Source organism: Camellia sinensis, chromosome 2 (assembly GCF_055761805.1).
Source record: "Camellia sinensis isolate YWXY chromosome 2, ASM5576180v1, whole genome shotgun sequence".
NCBI lineage: Eukaryota > Viridiplantae > Streptophyta > Magnoliopsida > Ericales > Theaceae > Camellia > Camellia sinensis.
In genome coordinates, this window is record NC_138962.1 from 62,027,230 (window position 1) to 62,041,388 (window position 14,159).

General features: G+C 34.7%; 1 protein-coding gene across 1 annotated transcript; it reads left to right on the plus strand.

Moving 5' to 3' along the window:
• Positions 1-255: 255 nt before the first annotated feature.
• LOC114290615 (uncharacterized) lies at positions 256-12,737 on the plus strand. The gene is made up of 7 exons (XM_082910164.1): positions 256-319; positions 720-771; positions 10,670-10,790; positions 11,025-11,087; positions 11,934-12,053; positions 12,443-12,526; positions 12,615-12,737. Exons 1-7 carry the CDS (start codon positions 256-258, stop codon positions 12,735-12,737), a joined length of 627 nt encoding a protein of 208 aa, XP_082766290.1.
• The last annotated feature ends 1,422 nt before the right edge of the window (positions 12,738-14,159 follow it).

Consider the following 14,159-nt stretch of genomic DNA (forward strand, 5'->3'; position numbering starts at 1 on the left):
CTTGGTAGCGTGGTCAACGCGGCTTAGAACTGGTCAACGGCTCGAGAACGCGGCTTCGTGGCTCGACGCCAGCTCAGCTTGATCAGCGGCGGTCAATGGCTCCTGTTCGGCTTGACGGCTCGGCTCGACTCGGGATGATGTCAGCCTGACGTTAGAACTACGCGCGTTCCACTCGTCTTCATCCTCTCGCCGGGGCATAGGGTGTGTAGTGCACGTGGGATTCACGTGCTTGTTTCTATCGGCGCGTGAAAGGGCATGGATGGTCCTTTTGGATTGTTGTTTGCAGTTCCAGACTCCTCTTCTCTAGAGCTTCCTCCTGGTATGCTCGAAAGTAGATTTCAGTCACTTCGAAGTCTGGGCACTTTCGGAAAAAATTTGATTTTTCACCACCCGGGGTCTGATACCAATTGTTGGGGATCGAGGGCACACCAGGAAACACAAACAAGCAATAACACAAGAGTTTTAACATGGTTCGGCAAGTCGCCTACATCCACGGGCAGCGAATTTTACTGTATGGAGAGAAATTGAAGAATTACAAAGGAGACAATACACTCTGATAGTTTTTCTCTATCCAACTCTTTCCTTGGCCTCTCTATTTATACACTCAACAGAAGGTGGAGAGGTTGGCTAGCCTTGCACATGGCCAGCTTGTTCCTTCACAAAAGTGGCCGTCCACCTTTGTGACTTGTCGGTTAGCAAGCTGTGTTGTTGGTTGGCAGGCTGTGTTGCTGTGTTGGCTTCACATGGAGAAGAGATCACTTCTTACATGGGGTGATCTCCAACATATTATATATTATGGACTAATCAAATGGTAAGAATCTTATTCATTTGACATAAGTTTAAGATTCAAGTCCCTCCACTTATTTATCTAATTTTTTTTTATTTTAATTTTTTTTATTTTAAATAAAAAAAGTTGTCACGTGACAACATAAGAAACAAAGTAGTCATTGAGAAACATTGCCGAAACAAATAAATTTTCAAAGTAGTCATATTGAGAAACATTGCCGAAACAAATAAATTTTCAAAGTAGTCAAATATGTACAAGCCTCTAGATGGTTTCACCATCATATTAGAAAATGCTGGGAGGGGTGGTCACTGAAGTCAAAACTATTCACTGTGCAGATTTTTTTTTTTTTTTTTGGAGGAGACTATTCAACAACATTGCAATCTTATACTTAAAGTTTGTAAAGTAGTTATCTAAAGTGTATATATATGTTGCCTATCTTACAGTGTAATTGTAATATTGTTAGTTATATTTTTATTTTCTTCATTAAAAAAAAAAGCATAAGAAAATATAGAGAGCTTTGTATTTTTATGTTTTTATATTTTTCTATTCAAGTTGGTGCAATTTAGTTGTTATCCCCTATTTCAATTTGTTAATCTTTGGTTTGTTTTCTATTTTGTATATTTCTTTCCCTGTTTCACTTTTGTTTGTTTCCCCTATTTTCTGAACTCAATTTTTTTTAGGATTCTATGTTTCAATTTGGCCCAGGTGTGGAATTTTAGCAAAAATTGTATATAAGTGCATTTAATTGTTGTGATTTTATTTTTAAATTGTTAATTTTCTTTATGTATATCAAATCTGTACTGTTTATTTTCTTTATATCTATCAAATCTTTTTAACTATGAGTGTTCTAAATGTCTTGGGTATGTACTTTACTATTTTGTGTGCTTCTATATATTTATATTCATTTTTTTTCTACAAATTGCAAAGCATAAAATGTGTGCAATTGTTTAGACTTAAACTTAAACAGTTTGAGATTTTTTCTTTCACTTTTTAAAGCTTTTGTTCGTTTTTGTGTATAAATTCAATTTTTTTTTTTTAAATTTGGTTTGTTAGTTTTTGTGTGTGTTTTCTTATTAAAAAAACAAAAAATACGTTGTACTATGTGTTTTGGATTTGTATTTTTTTCTGTTTCGTGCGCTTAATTTTATATTTATTTTTTTTTTTAATTGCGAAGCAAAAAATATGTGTAATTTTTTAGACTTAGACTTAAAAAGTTTGGGCTTTTTTCCTGCTTAACTTTTTAAAGCTTTTGTTTGTTTTTGTGTATAAATTCAATTTTTGAAAATTTGGTTGGTTTGTTTGTGTGTGTGTGTGTTTTATTTTTAAAAATCAATGTTCTTAATTTTGTGTTTGTGTGTTTATAATTTATGTTTTGAAAAAATTGATTTGTTTGGTTGGTTAATTTTGTGTGTGTGTTTTGAAAAAAATAAAAATAAAAATATTATGTTTTCAATAAAATTGGTTTGTTTATTTGTTTAATTTTATGTCTTCAAATATTATTATTTTTAAATGGCGAAGCAAAAAATATTCTATTGTTCGTATTCGTATAGGCTTCGTTGAACAGTTTCGCACCATCACATTTGTGTGCATTATTAGAAAAAAGTATAAATTTTATATTATAACTCCAAATGAGTTTTGCACACGAATTGCGTGTGCCCAGTCGCTAGTATATACATATATATCTTTGTAAAAAATTAAGCATATTTTTTATTTGCATTTTTTAAATTTTTATTTAAATTTATAATCCAAACATAGGTGTAAAAATACTAGTCTGTAAAGCAAGCAAATTTTCAAACGAATGAGAAGATTAAATAAAAAAAAAAAAAGGAATGGAAAGGAGTGAAGAGAAGTTTTCTTTGTCATTCCTTTCAACCCAAAATATTTAGCATTACTATTCGATTATTCTAATAAACAAAGAGGCTAGTGATAAGGAAGATCTGAGTTCAAAGAAGGCCAATGAAACCTTAGCCCTCACAAAAGCCTCATTGTCTAGTTAACTGAGGATGTTGAGGTTTTAACATGGGTCGTTACAGACACCAAATATAAACACTAAACTATACCAAATTTTTTCAAAATAATGGCAAGTCCAGGTATCGATCCACAGGGACAATTGTGAAATTGAACTAATTTAAATGCTAAATTCTTAAATTAATTTTGATAAAACGGTTGAGGGATTCATAAACCAATAATAATTAAAGCGAATAAACTAGCAATTATAACTAAGGATGAATTTACTGATTTGGGGAAAAACCTAGGGCAATGAGTTCACCACTAGTTACGTAAATAGGGTTTCAAATTAAAATCAATTATATTACGGTTCGAACGGAATAATGCCTCGCAACTACAAGTTCAAAGCATTTAGCAAGAAAATCATCACGTTCAATGTACGGGCACGAATCATCTCAAGTAGTACGAATTGTTCACTCTAAACTAGGGTAGTGACATGACTCGTCCCTTATAGTATGGTTCGTCTCATACCTTGAATGTAAAAGAATAGAAAACTATTGTATGGGAAACATTCAACAATCACAGAAAATTGAATACTTGAAGAGATAATGGAAAAAATATATATAAAACTTCTAAAACACCATACAATTGTTCAAACCTTTACATAATTAAAAATCGAAAAGAAAACCTAATTACATGGCTAGGGTTTCATCAAAACCCTAGAAAAGAATAACCTAGTCACTCATGGAAGAGTGGGAAGAGGTGGAAGAGACAGGAGAGATGGAAGCTCCCATGGAAGTTGTCTTGAAAGCTTCAGAATCCTCATTTTCCTCCAAACCCTAGCCTCTCTCTCTTCTTGGAATTAATTTCAGAACCCTAATCCAGCCTCCTTCTTGCCTATTTATACTTCTGCGATCTTTCAAACAAGCTTAAAACGTCGGGCCCATTTTCCAAGAAAAGTAGTTATAGACACCTCATTTTTGACCGTCCTCAAGACTTGGACGTCATCGTTTGAACACTCGATGACCATCCATGCTCGTGTTCGTTTTGAGTTCTCAGAGGTCTCGGCAGCGCGCCTTATCTCAAGATCTCTCAACTTGACTGTTTTGTGCTTGGTTGTGGACCAAGCACTTGTGTTTTTGCTTCTGAGGGAAGAGGGTGGCTTATTGGCCATCCCCTCAACCCATCGGCCAAGACATGAAGCCATCGACTTTGTTTTCTTGCCATCGGCCAAAAGTGTTGGCCGATCGGCACTTTTTTTGGTCGGTCGGCCCTTATGTTGGCCGATCAGCCATATTTTCTGGCCGAGCCCTGTTCATCTGCTTTATGCAGATATTTTATGCCAACTGTCACAGTTGGCATCCACAATTCCCCTCCTCCATATTTGTCCCTTGTTTAGCTTGCTTAGGAAGTTTTAGAATTTGGAATTCTATAAGAAGGGAGCTCCTCCTCCCTTCTCAGAGGTTCTGAAAAATAGGGTTAGAGAAGTTGTATCCATCTATATCTGTATTTCCCTCTTTTTACATCTTTGTGTGTGTTTTTATGCTCTAAAGGGTGTTTTGTTCTCACTATTGCACACAAACACCTAGCAATACGCCATCCTTGGTTGCTGAGGTGCTAGGGAGTTGGTGTTAGGGTTCTTGAGGTGATTTTGATCAGAGAAAGTTGCTGGAGTGGTGTTCTTGAAGAGGTTCTTCAAGGGTGAGCAAACTTGCTTTTAATATCCCATTCTTGCTTAAGCTTTTATCCCTTCTTGCTTATTGTTTTAAGCTTAGCTCTTAACTGATAAAAGTTCTATTTTTACTTGCTTTAGACATTTGTTTAAGGTCATTTTTTGGTTTGGGGTTGTTTACCCCCTCTTAGGCCTTGTTTGGCCTTATTTTAGGCCATCCCTTTTGGCTCTTGTTCTTGGCTTTGCATGACCTTTCTACCATTGAAATCCAGAGGATTTTCAGTGGTGAAAGGTGATTTTAGAGTCCTAAATAGGAGAGGGTCATCCCCTCTCCTTGTTGTCTTGTATGCTAGTATAAATGGCTTATATTGGTAGCATGTTTGCTTGACTTGTTTTAGCTTCATTTCAGTATGTATTAGGCTTTGTTTTTCCATGATATAACACTTTTTTGACTTGGTTTGGACATACCATGTATGCTTCATGTACTTGCCTTGCAATCCTTTCATTTGCCTTAACATGCATCATGCTTTAAGCCATGTTTCTAACATGATTTTGGCTCGACTCTATGAAACTTTTAGCCTTGTTGCAACATGCTTAAACTCTGATTTGAGTTGTTTTGACCATATATGCCATGCTTTGTATAGCCATAAGGCATTCTAGCTTGTTAGCCTTAAGTGTCCAAGTCACTAGCATACTTTACTTGGACTATTTCAATGATTTGGCATAATTTGTTATATTATTTCAGTCTATGTTTCATGCTCAAACACTTGCACTTGTCACTCCTTTAATGCTTTAAAGAGTTGATGTTTTATGCCTCATGAATGGGTCATTGTGTGTGCCATCATGTTTAGGTCTTTAGGATGCCATCTAAGTGAGTTTTTGGTCTTTTTTTGCCATACCATAACTCTATTTTTCATTGCTTAAGTCATGCCATGTTTAGTTTTGATAGGTGTAGTGTAACATCTCTTTTGTAGCCTTGCATGCCTCATGCTTTCGGCCCTTTGTTCTAGCTTATTTTGGCTTTGGTCCTTGCATGTTTTAGGCTCATTTTGGCATGATCTAGGACTGTTTTGGATTATACTTGTCATTTGCTTCAGATTTTGCATATCCTTGGTTTGAGCCCCTTGGCTAGTTTCAAGCTTTAAGCCTTCTCGCATGACTTGCTTGCTTTGTTTGGTTGGTTTGACACCTTTCCTAACATGATTTCAAAGCTTACAATGTCTGTCACATGTCCATATTTGTCCTCTTTTAAGTGTTCTTGAAAGTTGCTCTCCTATGCTTATGTGATAGGCCAATTGGCATGCATGTTTGTATGTACCTTTGTTTTCATTTTTATAGCATTTTGGCCACTGATTTGGGCATATTTAAGAGCTTTCCACTTTAGTTTAAGTCCATCCTTTTGCATGTTGTTGCATGTTTACCTCGCATGTTGTCGCATGCTTATTGCATACTTGGTACATTATATGTTGTTGCATATTAGTTTCCTTGCATGTTGTGGCATGCTAGTCCTATTACATTATGCTTACATGCTTGTTGCATGCTTGCTAATTGACATGTTGTTGCCTGCTCATCCATCTTGCATACTTGTTAGATCACATGTTGTTGCATGTTTGTTATTGGTATTGTTGTCGCATGCCTATTACATTGTATGCATGCATTTTTGCATGCTTAGGTTGCATATCGCTTGCTTGCATGCTCATGTTGCATTAGCTTGCTTGCATGCTTAGGTTGCATTGCATTGTGTGTGCATCCCTTGCCTCTTGATCAAGCATGATAGAGGTTGGGGCCCCTTATGTATTTTTGTGCATTTCATTTGATATTGAATTGCACACTTGACTCATTTGGCCATCATGCATTGGAATGCGTAATTGGTGGTTCGAGGGTCGAGAACTACACACCTTTGAGTCTTAAACATGATAAGGGGTGTAGTTGTGCAGACATTGTCTTGTAAATGTATTGACATGCTCTGTTTGTCCTCTGCTGCAGCAACAGGAGCTTTTCACAAGAAAAGATGGTCGATCGACCATATTCAGTGCCGATTGGCAATAAACATTTGGCCGAGAGCCTTATATTTGGTTGATGACCTTCCTATCTTGGTCGATGGCATCATCTCTTGGTCGATGACCTCCCACAGTGTACACAAGATGGTTCAAAAGTGTCACAGAAGTTAGCACAATTTTTAGAGGTACAGTGCAGTACAAACAGAGGCAACATGAAGCATGACGATGGATTTTCAAGCGAAGCCGTCCGAGCATGCATTCATCTCTCGTCTCAAGGCCATTTCAGTGCTTTAAATAACTTAGAATAGTTATTTATTTTGATTTGGTTGTGTAATTAATTAATTAGCTTATTAGTTAATTAGATGATTTGTATTATTCTTTTGGTCCTTCCGTAGAGAGGGCACAATCTTGTAATAAGTGTGCGTGTGTGTGATGCATGTCTTCTAACTCTCATTTCTTTCTCTCTTTTACTTAACTGCTTATGATGGTTAGTTTTAGGGCATATTTAATTTAGCATCCTTATGCTATGCGTGTTCGCATCATTCATCTGTATTGCATACACCGGGCTCGGCGCATCATACTAACTGCATTGTATTTCAATTTCTATTTGAATACATGTATCGATTTGTCGCATCTCATATGTCATCTTAGAATAGCCGAGCCTATTTCTAGTTACATTTTGCATGTGTTGCATTAGCCATCTTAACATGAACTAGGGTCATGCATTGATTTCTAACTAGTTCTCTATCTTGGCTCGGAGTACACTGTGAGTGTTTATGCTTTAGCATCTTGCATACGTGTGAGTGTTAACATGACAGCATGCTTGCCATGAGGCTAATTGCTTATGTGATATAACTGCCTAAATGCCTGTGAGTGGAGGTTGGATTACTTGAGTTGGAACGATTCATTGAAATCCATGTGTTTAGCCTACTTGCGAGTAGCAAACTTCAAACCATTTTCCAAACAAATGGATATGCAATGCTTTGTTTCAAATTAGGTGATCTAGTCTATATTTGTGTGTTGTGCGCATCACAGAGTAAATTCTAGCTAATAACCGGAATAAGAACGCATATGTTTTCAAAAATAAGATATCATGCTTAGTACAGGCCGATCTTTGATCGGGTGAGCAGGGGTGCTCATTGCATGACCTTCCCCAATCGTACCTAAGTTTCCGAGCTGAGGCAACTTTGCTGATAACGGACACGTGGCCTTAGGCACGAGTCAGGGTTTCCTAAATTCCCCCAAAATAAATATTTAGGTGGTGACTCTATATCTGGCAAAGCAGTCCATGTTTGGCACTTCTTTCTTAAAAATCAATTTTCCAAAACGATTTGCCAGATTTGGACTATTTGGTGATTTATCAGTCTTGCATTACACTTTGCGAGATCAGATTAAGAACCGTGACATTTGAGTCCGAACTGTAGCATGAAGCCCAAGGGCGCGTCTACAGTAGTTTAAAACATCGGGCCCGTTTGGTAAGCCTCTCAAAATATAGTTCCACCGATTGATTTGAATGTGTTGTTTGTTTGGAGCTTTCAAATTATAATTTTACATCCATTTCTCAAAATTCAATTCAAAACATAATCATTACTTTTCAAAACTCATAACCAAACACATAATTCAAAACTCTTTTCAAAACTCAATTTAAATCAATATTTTAATTTTTTAAATATTTTAATATTTTAATTTTGTTAAGATTTTAAATATTTTAATATTTAAATATGTTACGATTTTTTGTTATGAGTGAAAGTAGTGTGTTTTATTATGAGTTATAATAATTTGAATTAAATTTTGAAAATTCTTTTCAAAACTCATAACCAAACAAATTTTCTTACTTCACATGTCAAATCAAACTTTCAAAACTCAATTCCACACTCAATTTAAAACTCAATTCAACACTCTATTCAAAAATTATAATCAAACAAATTTTATACACTCAAATTATAATTTCACAACTCACAAACTCAAAACACAACTCATATTCTCAAATCATATTTACAAAACTCTATCAAACGGAACCAAAAGTATAGATGGATGGATAGATAGATATACATACTTTCCCTTTCCTTCAAAAAGCTTTTTTTCTTTCAATCATCTCCTTTTCAGACACCCTTTGGATGTTCTTTTGGCAAGTTCATGCAACGTGAAGTCATTCCATCCTGTAAGTTTCTCTCTATTCACTATTTCTATGTTTTTGTTTTGTTTTTTGTGATTGTTATTTTTGGAATGGGTTTAATTTGATTGGTCATAAGTTCATATATACAGATTGGTATTGGTATTTGTTTGTATTGTGTGTGTGTTTCAAGTTGCTTCATGGTCTGTTTGGATGCTGAGAATAACAGAGGAAAAGGAAAGGAAAAAATAAAGCTAAAAAACCCATAATTTGATACCCCAAACATTTGAAATTTATTGCACTGAGCTGAGCCTGTGCTATTATCTTGCCAGATGTTCAGGTTTTGTTTTTTTCTTTGGAAATCGGTTTGGTTATCAAACCTTGCTTACCTGGTAAGAAAAAAGAGTGTATATACACTCAATTTTGCAATTTTGTTCTGCTTGGTTCCAATCCTAGAAATTCTTACTTTTAAATATTTAGGTTAGACTTCTCTCGAATTCAAATTAGGGGCCTGCGGACCTACCACGGCCCATTTCAATGAACCAAACCGTTCATTTTGTTGAATCATCCGTGTATATCATCTATGAAAAAATTAAGTCCATTCGATAATGGTAATCTTTTTATTTTATTATTGTATTTGCCTCCAAAAAAAGGAATGGTTTATTTTTAAAAATATACACGTCATCGAATTTTAATTTTTTTTAAAACTAAAAGCAATAAAATAAAAAGGTTATAATTATCGGGTCGATCAAATATATTGAGTGTCTGACAAAATGAACAATTTAGATAATCGAGACAAGACCCATGATGACCCCACAATCCCCTCAATTTTTCTCAAGTTCAAATTTGAACATGAGAGAACCCAAACCTAAATCTTTAATTGCTCTCTGTTTCCTTCTAAATTTCTGGCAACAAAGGTCCGGAAGAACCTCTTTCTCTTCCCCTCCCCCCTTTTTCGTTCTGAGTTCGGGTGATTTGGAGGTCTTCGTATATGCATACAGTGAACTTTTAGATGTCTTATGAGCAGTACACTAAAACCTTTTGTCTTGTTTACCATTTTGTACATATTTCAAATTTTTTTGTTGGACACTTCATTGGATTTACAAATGTATACATAATTGTGCTCTAATTTGCGAATTGGCAAATTGAGGTGAAATTGTTGGAAATTTGCAAACTGATGTAAACAAATTCATATGAGGCAATCAGTGGATTCAAGATGAATTAACATTGTCACAAATAAAAACTGGCACTTCTCTGTATTCATGGTATTTAACATAATAGTATAAGTTGCGGCCACAAAGGTTAGACCCACTCTGCAGCTTCAAACATTATCCTCAGGCGAACATTTCAAGTTGCTTTTGAAGTCAATTATATTTTAAGAAAAATTAGACACATGTTCCCTGGTTTATTTAAATATAAATGACACATGCTTGAATTCATACTAAGTATATTATCCTAATAATAACAATTGATGCATAAAAATCTCATTTTATATATCTATATATATATTTGTGTGTATATCTAGATGCTCCTACTCTTAAGGTCAACATGCTCTCTTTCTCACTCCAAGAATAGATTACTCGGTGCAAACCCTACCGTGGTTTGTCTCACTTAATTGTGATCTGTTTGGATGAACTTGTGGAAGCTTATGTTTTGTTTCTAATAGTTGACTAACAAAAATGCTGGCAAATGAGTTTTTGGTGCATCTGACATTTTTTCGATAATGAAAATAGAAGCTAGGAACAAGAAGAGATAGTATAACAGATATTAGTTAACAAAATTAAAATAAACTATTAAACGGGGAATTGAAGTGAATAAAAAGTAACTGGAACTTATAAAGAAACACACTTGTGCAATTGTTCACCTTAAAAATTTGTTTGTAGGACACACCTAATTGAGCTTCTAAAATAATTTAGAAATAGCAAAAAATGGAGTTTTTGTCTTTTTCCGTTTATTGTTGTATTGTTCTTTCCATCTAAAATAAGTGATATGCTTCCATAGTAACAATAGTGTGAAACGGGGACATCTCACTAATATTTGCTCACTAAAGACAGTAAAAGGATCATGCTATATCAATCTGAATTATTATTACTACATTTTATTATACAAAATTTTTTCCTATTCTTATTTATTTTTTATTATCTTTGCAGGTTTTCTCTACTGTTGGATCCAAAGAGTAAATCTTGTCTCTTCACTCTCTTCATTACTGCTTCATTGATTTGTGGTGCTTACTTCATTGGGAGTGCATTCCTTGCAAAAAGTTACAGAGGAGTACATATCATTGCTTCAATGGCTATTTCTCCAAACTAGGCTTTTTAGCCCCAGGCTAAAATAGTCAAAAAAGCCAAAAAGTCAAAAAGCCAACTCACTTTCCAAACGAACCCTTATAATCATTTACTTTGCAGAAGTGAATGCATAATATATGAGTCTTGTTTAAGATTTTCTCTAAGAAGTTTCAGTTATCTTGTAACAGACGATGAATAATTTTTGTTACTGTTTATGCAGATCTTACCAACATGGAAAATGAATAATACAAGGCAAAATAGACAATCTTTTGAATGCAATAAGGTTTGTCCCTTTCAGAAAACATTTTTGCCAATGTGGTGGATAAATTTTTTTAAACTTCTATAATCCCTATAAGCAATCCCATATTGAAAATGATGTTCCAGATGCATATCCTTGACTATCTCCGGCAAGTGCTATCCTTAACAAACTAAGTGCACATCCTATAAATATTACTTCGTATCATTTTTAACAATTGCATATATCCTAGAAATTCAGGTTACGCAGTTGTGTATCCTTATTTCATTTTTTGAACAATTGCATATCCTAGAAATTCAAGTTAAACAGTTGTGTATCCTTATTGTTGATGCGGTGACTGAAGTGGTTTGGGTTATTACCCTACTTGAATTTTTGAGAAACTTTTACTCCCTATTTTATTTTTCATGGCTACCATTACTTGTTTCGTAATTATCCTATTAAGGTTACCTCAATTATATTTTCACAAAGTTAGACATGACTAATGGTTATTTTCCCATTAGATTTTGTGGACAACTGACTATTTTCCCCTTTCTTTTTCTTTTTGTGGACAAACAAGTCTGTTGGAAATTTTACTCAAGTGTGTTTGAGAATCTGTTTTTGGGGCGTACTTTATATTTGCTTGAACATCTCTCAATCGAAGCAAATATGTCTGAAAGTTTCAATGTACAAATAATTGACAAGGAATAAATCTGACAGCAGCTTGTTCAGATATCACTAGGGGAGGAAATGAATCACACAAGGCAGGACACACAATCTAATAAATGCAAGGTTAATCTCTTTCACAAAGTGTACTTGCTGTTTTGCTTGTAAGTTCTTTGGTATATATATTTTTTTTATGTCCCAGCTTTTAAATTTATTCCCTTTAGCTTTTAGAATCAATGCAGGCCTGTTGGCAGTGAGGCATTCCCAGAAATTCTAACTTGGAAATGCGCCCTTTATGGGGTCCTGTTGCAGAAAATGTATGTGAAACAGCAGCTGGATATCTCAATGAATGTCAGAATGAAAGCTTAAATTTTACTACTAGTTTAAGATTTTCTACATGTAATGGTTATCAAAATTTATTTTGCAAGTTTTTAGAGGATTGTTTATTCTTTTTCTTTATTAAGCATTTGCAGAGCATGACTCGTGAATTACTGGCCTGACTTGAGAAAATTTTCTGTATAAATCCTCCTGAGCACTTCTGGGCCTTAAAGGGTGGGGTTGGTGTAGGTTTTATTTTCAAATCTTACGTATTAAAAAAAAAAATAAAAAAGCAAATTCAAATGAGAAAGCAAAAGAAAATGTTTCTTCTTGACACTGATAGTTTTATTTGGTTCAAATAAATCAAAAACTTTCTTATCTTTTCATTTTCTTTATACTTATTTTAGTATTTTTTGAATCAGATCACTTCAAAGCCTTCAGTAAATTTATTGGCCATTGCAGTTGGAATAAAGCAGAAACAAATAGTGAAACAAGTTGTTGAAAAGGTGGCAGGCCTATATCTCTCTATTGGCTTCCTACCTCACAGACTTTTGCTGGTTGTATTTATGACTAACATCTACCATTTTGTTGCAGTTTCTGGCAAATGGTTTTGTAGTGATGCTTTTTCATTACGATGATGTTGTGGATGAATGGCGCGATTTAGGGTGGAGTAGCCGCGTCATACATGTATCTGTCATGAATCAAACAAAATGGTAATTACCTGATGAATTACAAGTCATTTCTCTCCACGTGGGGTGTTCATGTAAAATATGTATCTGTAATCTATGGATATATAGGCGCTGTTTGGGAAGCACAAAATGAGGCTATTATAGCCTATTTTGAGAAATTAGCCCAAAAGCAACACTGTTGGAACTTTTTTCAAAAAAAAAAAATATTCTGCATAGCCGGCAGTGTAGGCACAGCCTACACTGTCAGCTACAACACTTGTTCCATCAATAAATAAATTACCATTTTACCCCTTGATATCAATTTAAAAAAATATATTTTTAGGGATAAATTTGTCATTTTAAATTTAAACATCATTTCAACACACTTTCCAATACAACAACTCAACTAAAAATTCATCTCATCTTTCCAAATACAAAACTAAAATAGCTTACTAAAATAGTCAAAAAGTCAAATAACCTACTAAAATAGCCACTTCCCAAACAAGGCCATAAAGATCATCTGGTGGCATAGGTGGTTTGCCATGCGTTTCTTACATCCGGACATAGTAGCTGAATATGATTATATATTTCTTTGGGATGAGGACCTTGGAGTTCAAGATTTTGACCCAGCACGGTTAGTATGATTTGCAAATTTTGTTTTTTGTGTGTTAATTTTGAGTTTCCTTAGTGATTATTGTAAGCTTTTACTTAGGCTTGGCTGGTTCGGTACTTCAATAACACCGAGCATAACGATATTTATCTGGAATATTGGTCGTTCTTGTATCTAGTAACTAAATGGCATGAACTAGTCAATTGGTTGGATATGTGGAAACATGCACATAAATGTAATCTCATTCTGTGATAAGCATGGCGAGAAAGAATATTTCCTGTTTTGTAGTTACTTTTGTTGGAATAATCTTTTGTGTAAATAAAATAACTTGAAATAAATTCAAACAAAATAAATAAATAACATACCGGATTTATTTATCGAACCGAATTAAAATTAAGACCAAGTCGAGTGTGTGACACTCTGCCCTTAAGACAGATTCGCCCCGCTACGGTGCTTACGGTTATGTGGCGTCTATCTCCCAGGATACAATGATCTTCACAAATTGTAGTAACACTCCAAACAATTTATTCGGTGAACCAAATCTGTGTTCTAACTCTCTGAAAATTACCCTAAAATAATATGAAGAATAAAGGACGCAAGAGAGCAAAATGAAGGCAAGGAAAATGAATTTTCGGAAATCAATCAAAATTGGAATGGGGCTGCCTGTATATAGGTTTTGTTGGCACCTATTCAATTTGAATAGAAAATGTATGAAGAAGGGACATACCCCTTCCTTTAAAATAAAGAGACACCATGAAAGGTTTGCACCATTTCATTCAAATGGAGGTTTGACCCTTCCTTTAATACAAAAAGACACCATGAAAGGTTATACCATTTCATTCAAAATGGAGTCTATTTCAA

What these genes read in the sequence shown, in the direction of transcription:
- LOC114290615 (XM_082910164.1), top strand. Translation starts at nt 256, where the DNA reads ATGGATGGTCCTTTTGGATTGTTGTTTGCAGTTCCAGACTCCTCTTCT. An exon ending in TTGCAAAAAGTTACAGAGGA is followed by an intron (nt 10,791 to 11,024) that starts GTACATATCATT and finishes CTGTTTATGCAG; the next exon opens with ATCTTACCAACATGGAAAAT. An exon ending in AATCTTTTGAATGCAATAAG is followed by an intron (nt 11,088 to 11,933) that starts GTTTGTCCCTTT and finishes TTTAGCTTTTAG; the next exon opens with AATCAATGCAGGCCTGTTGG.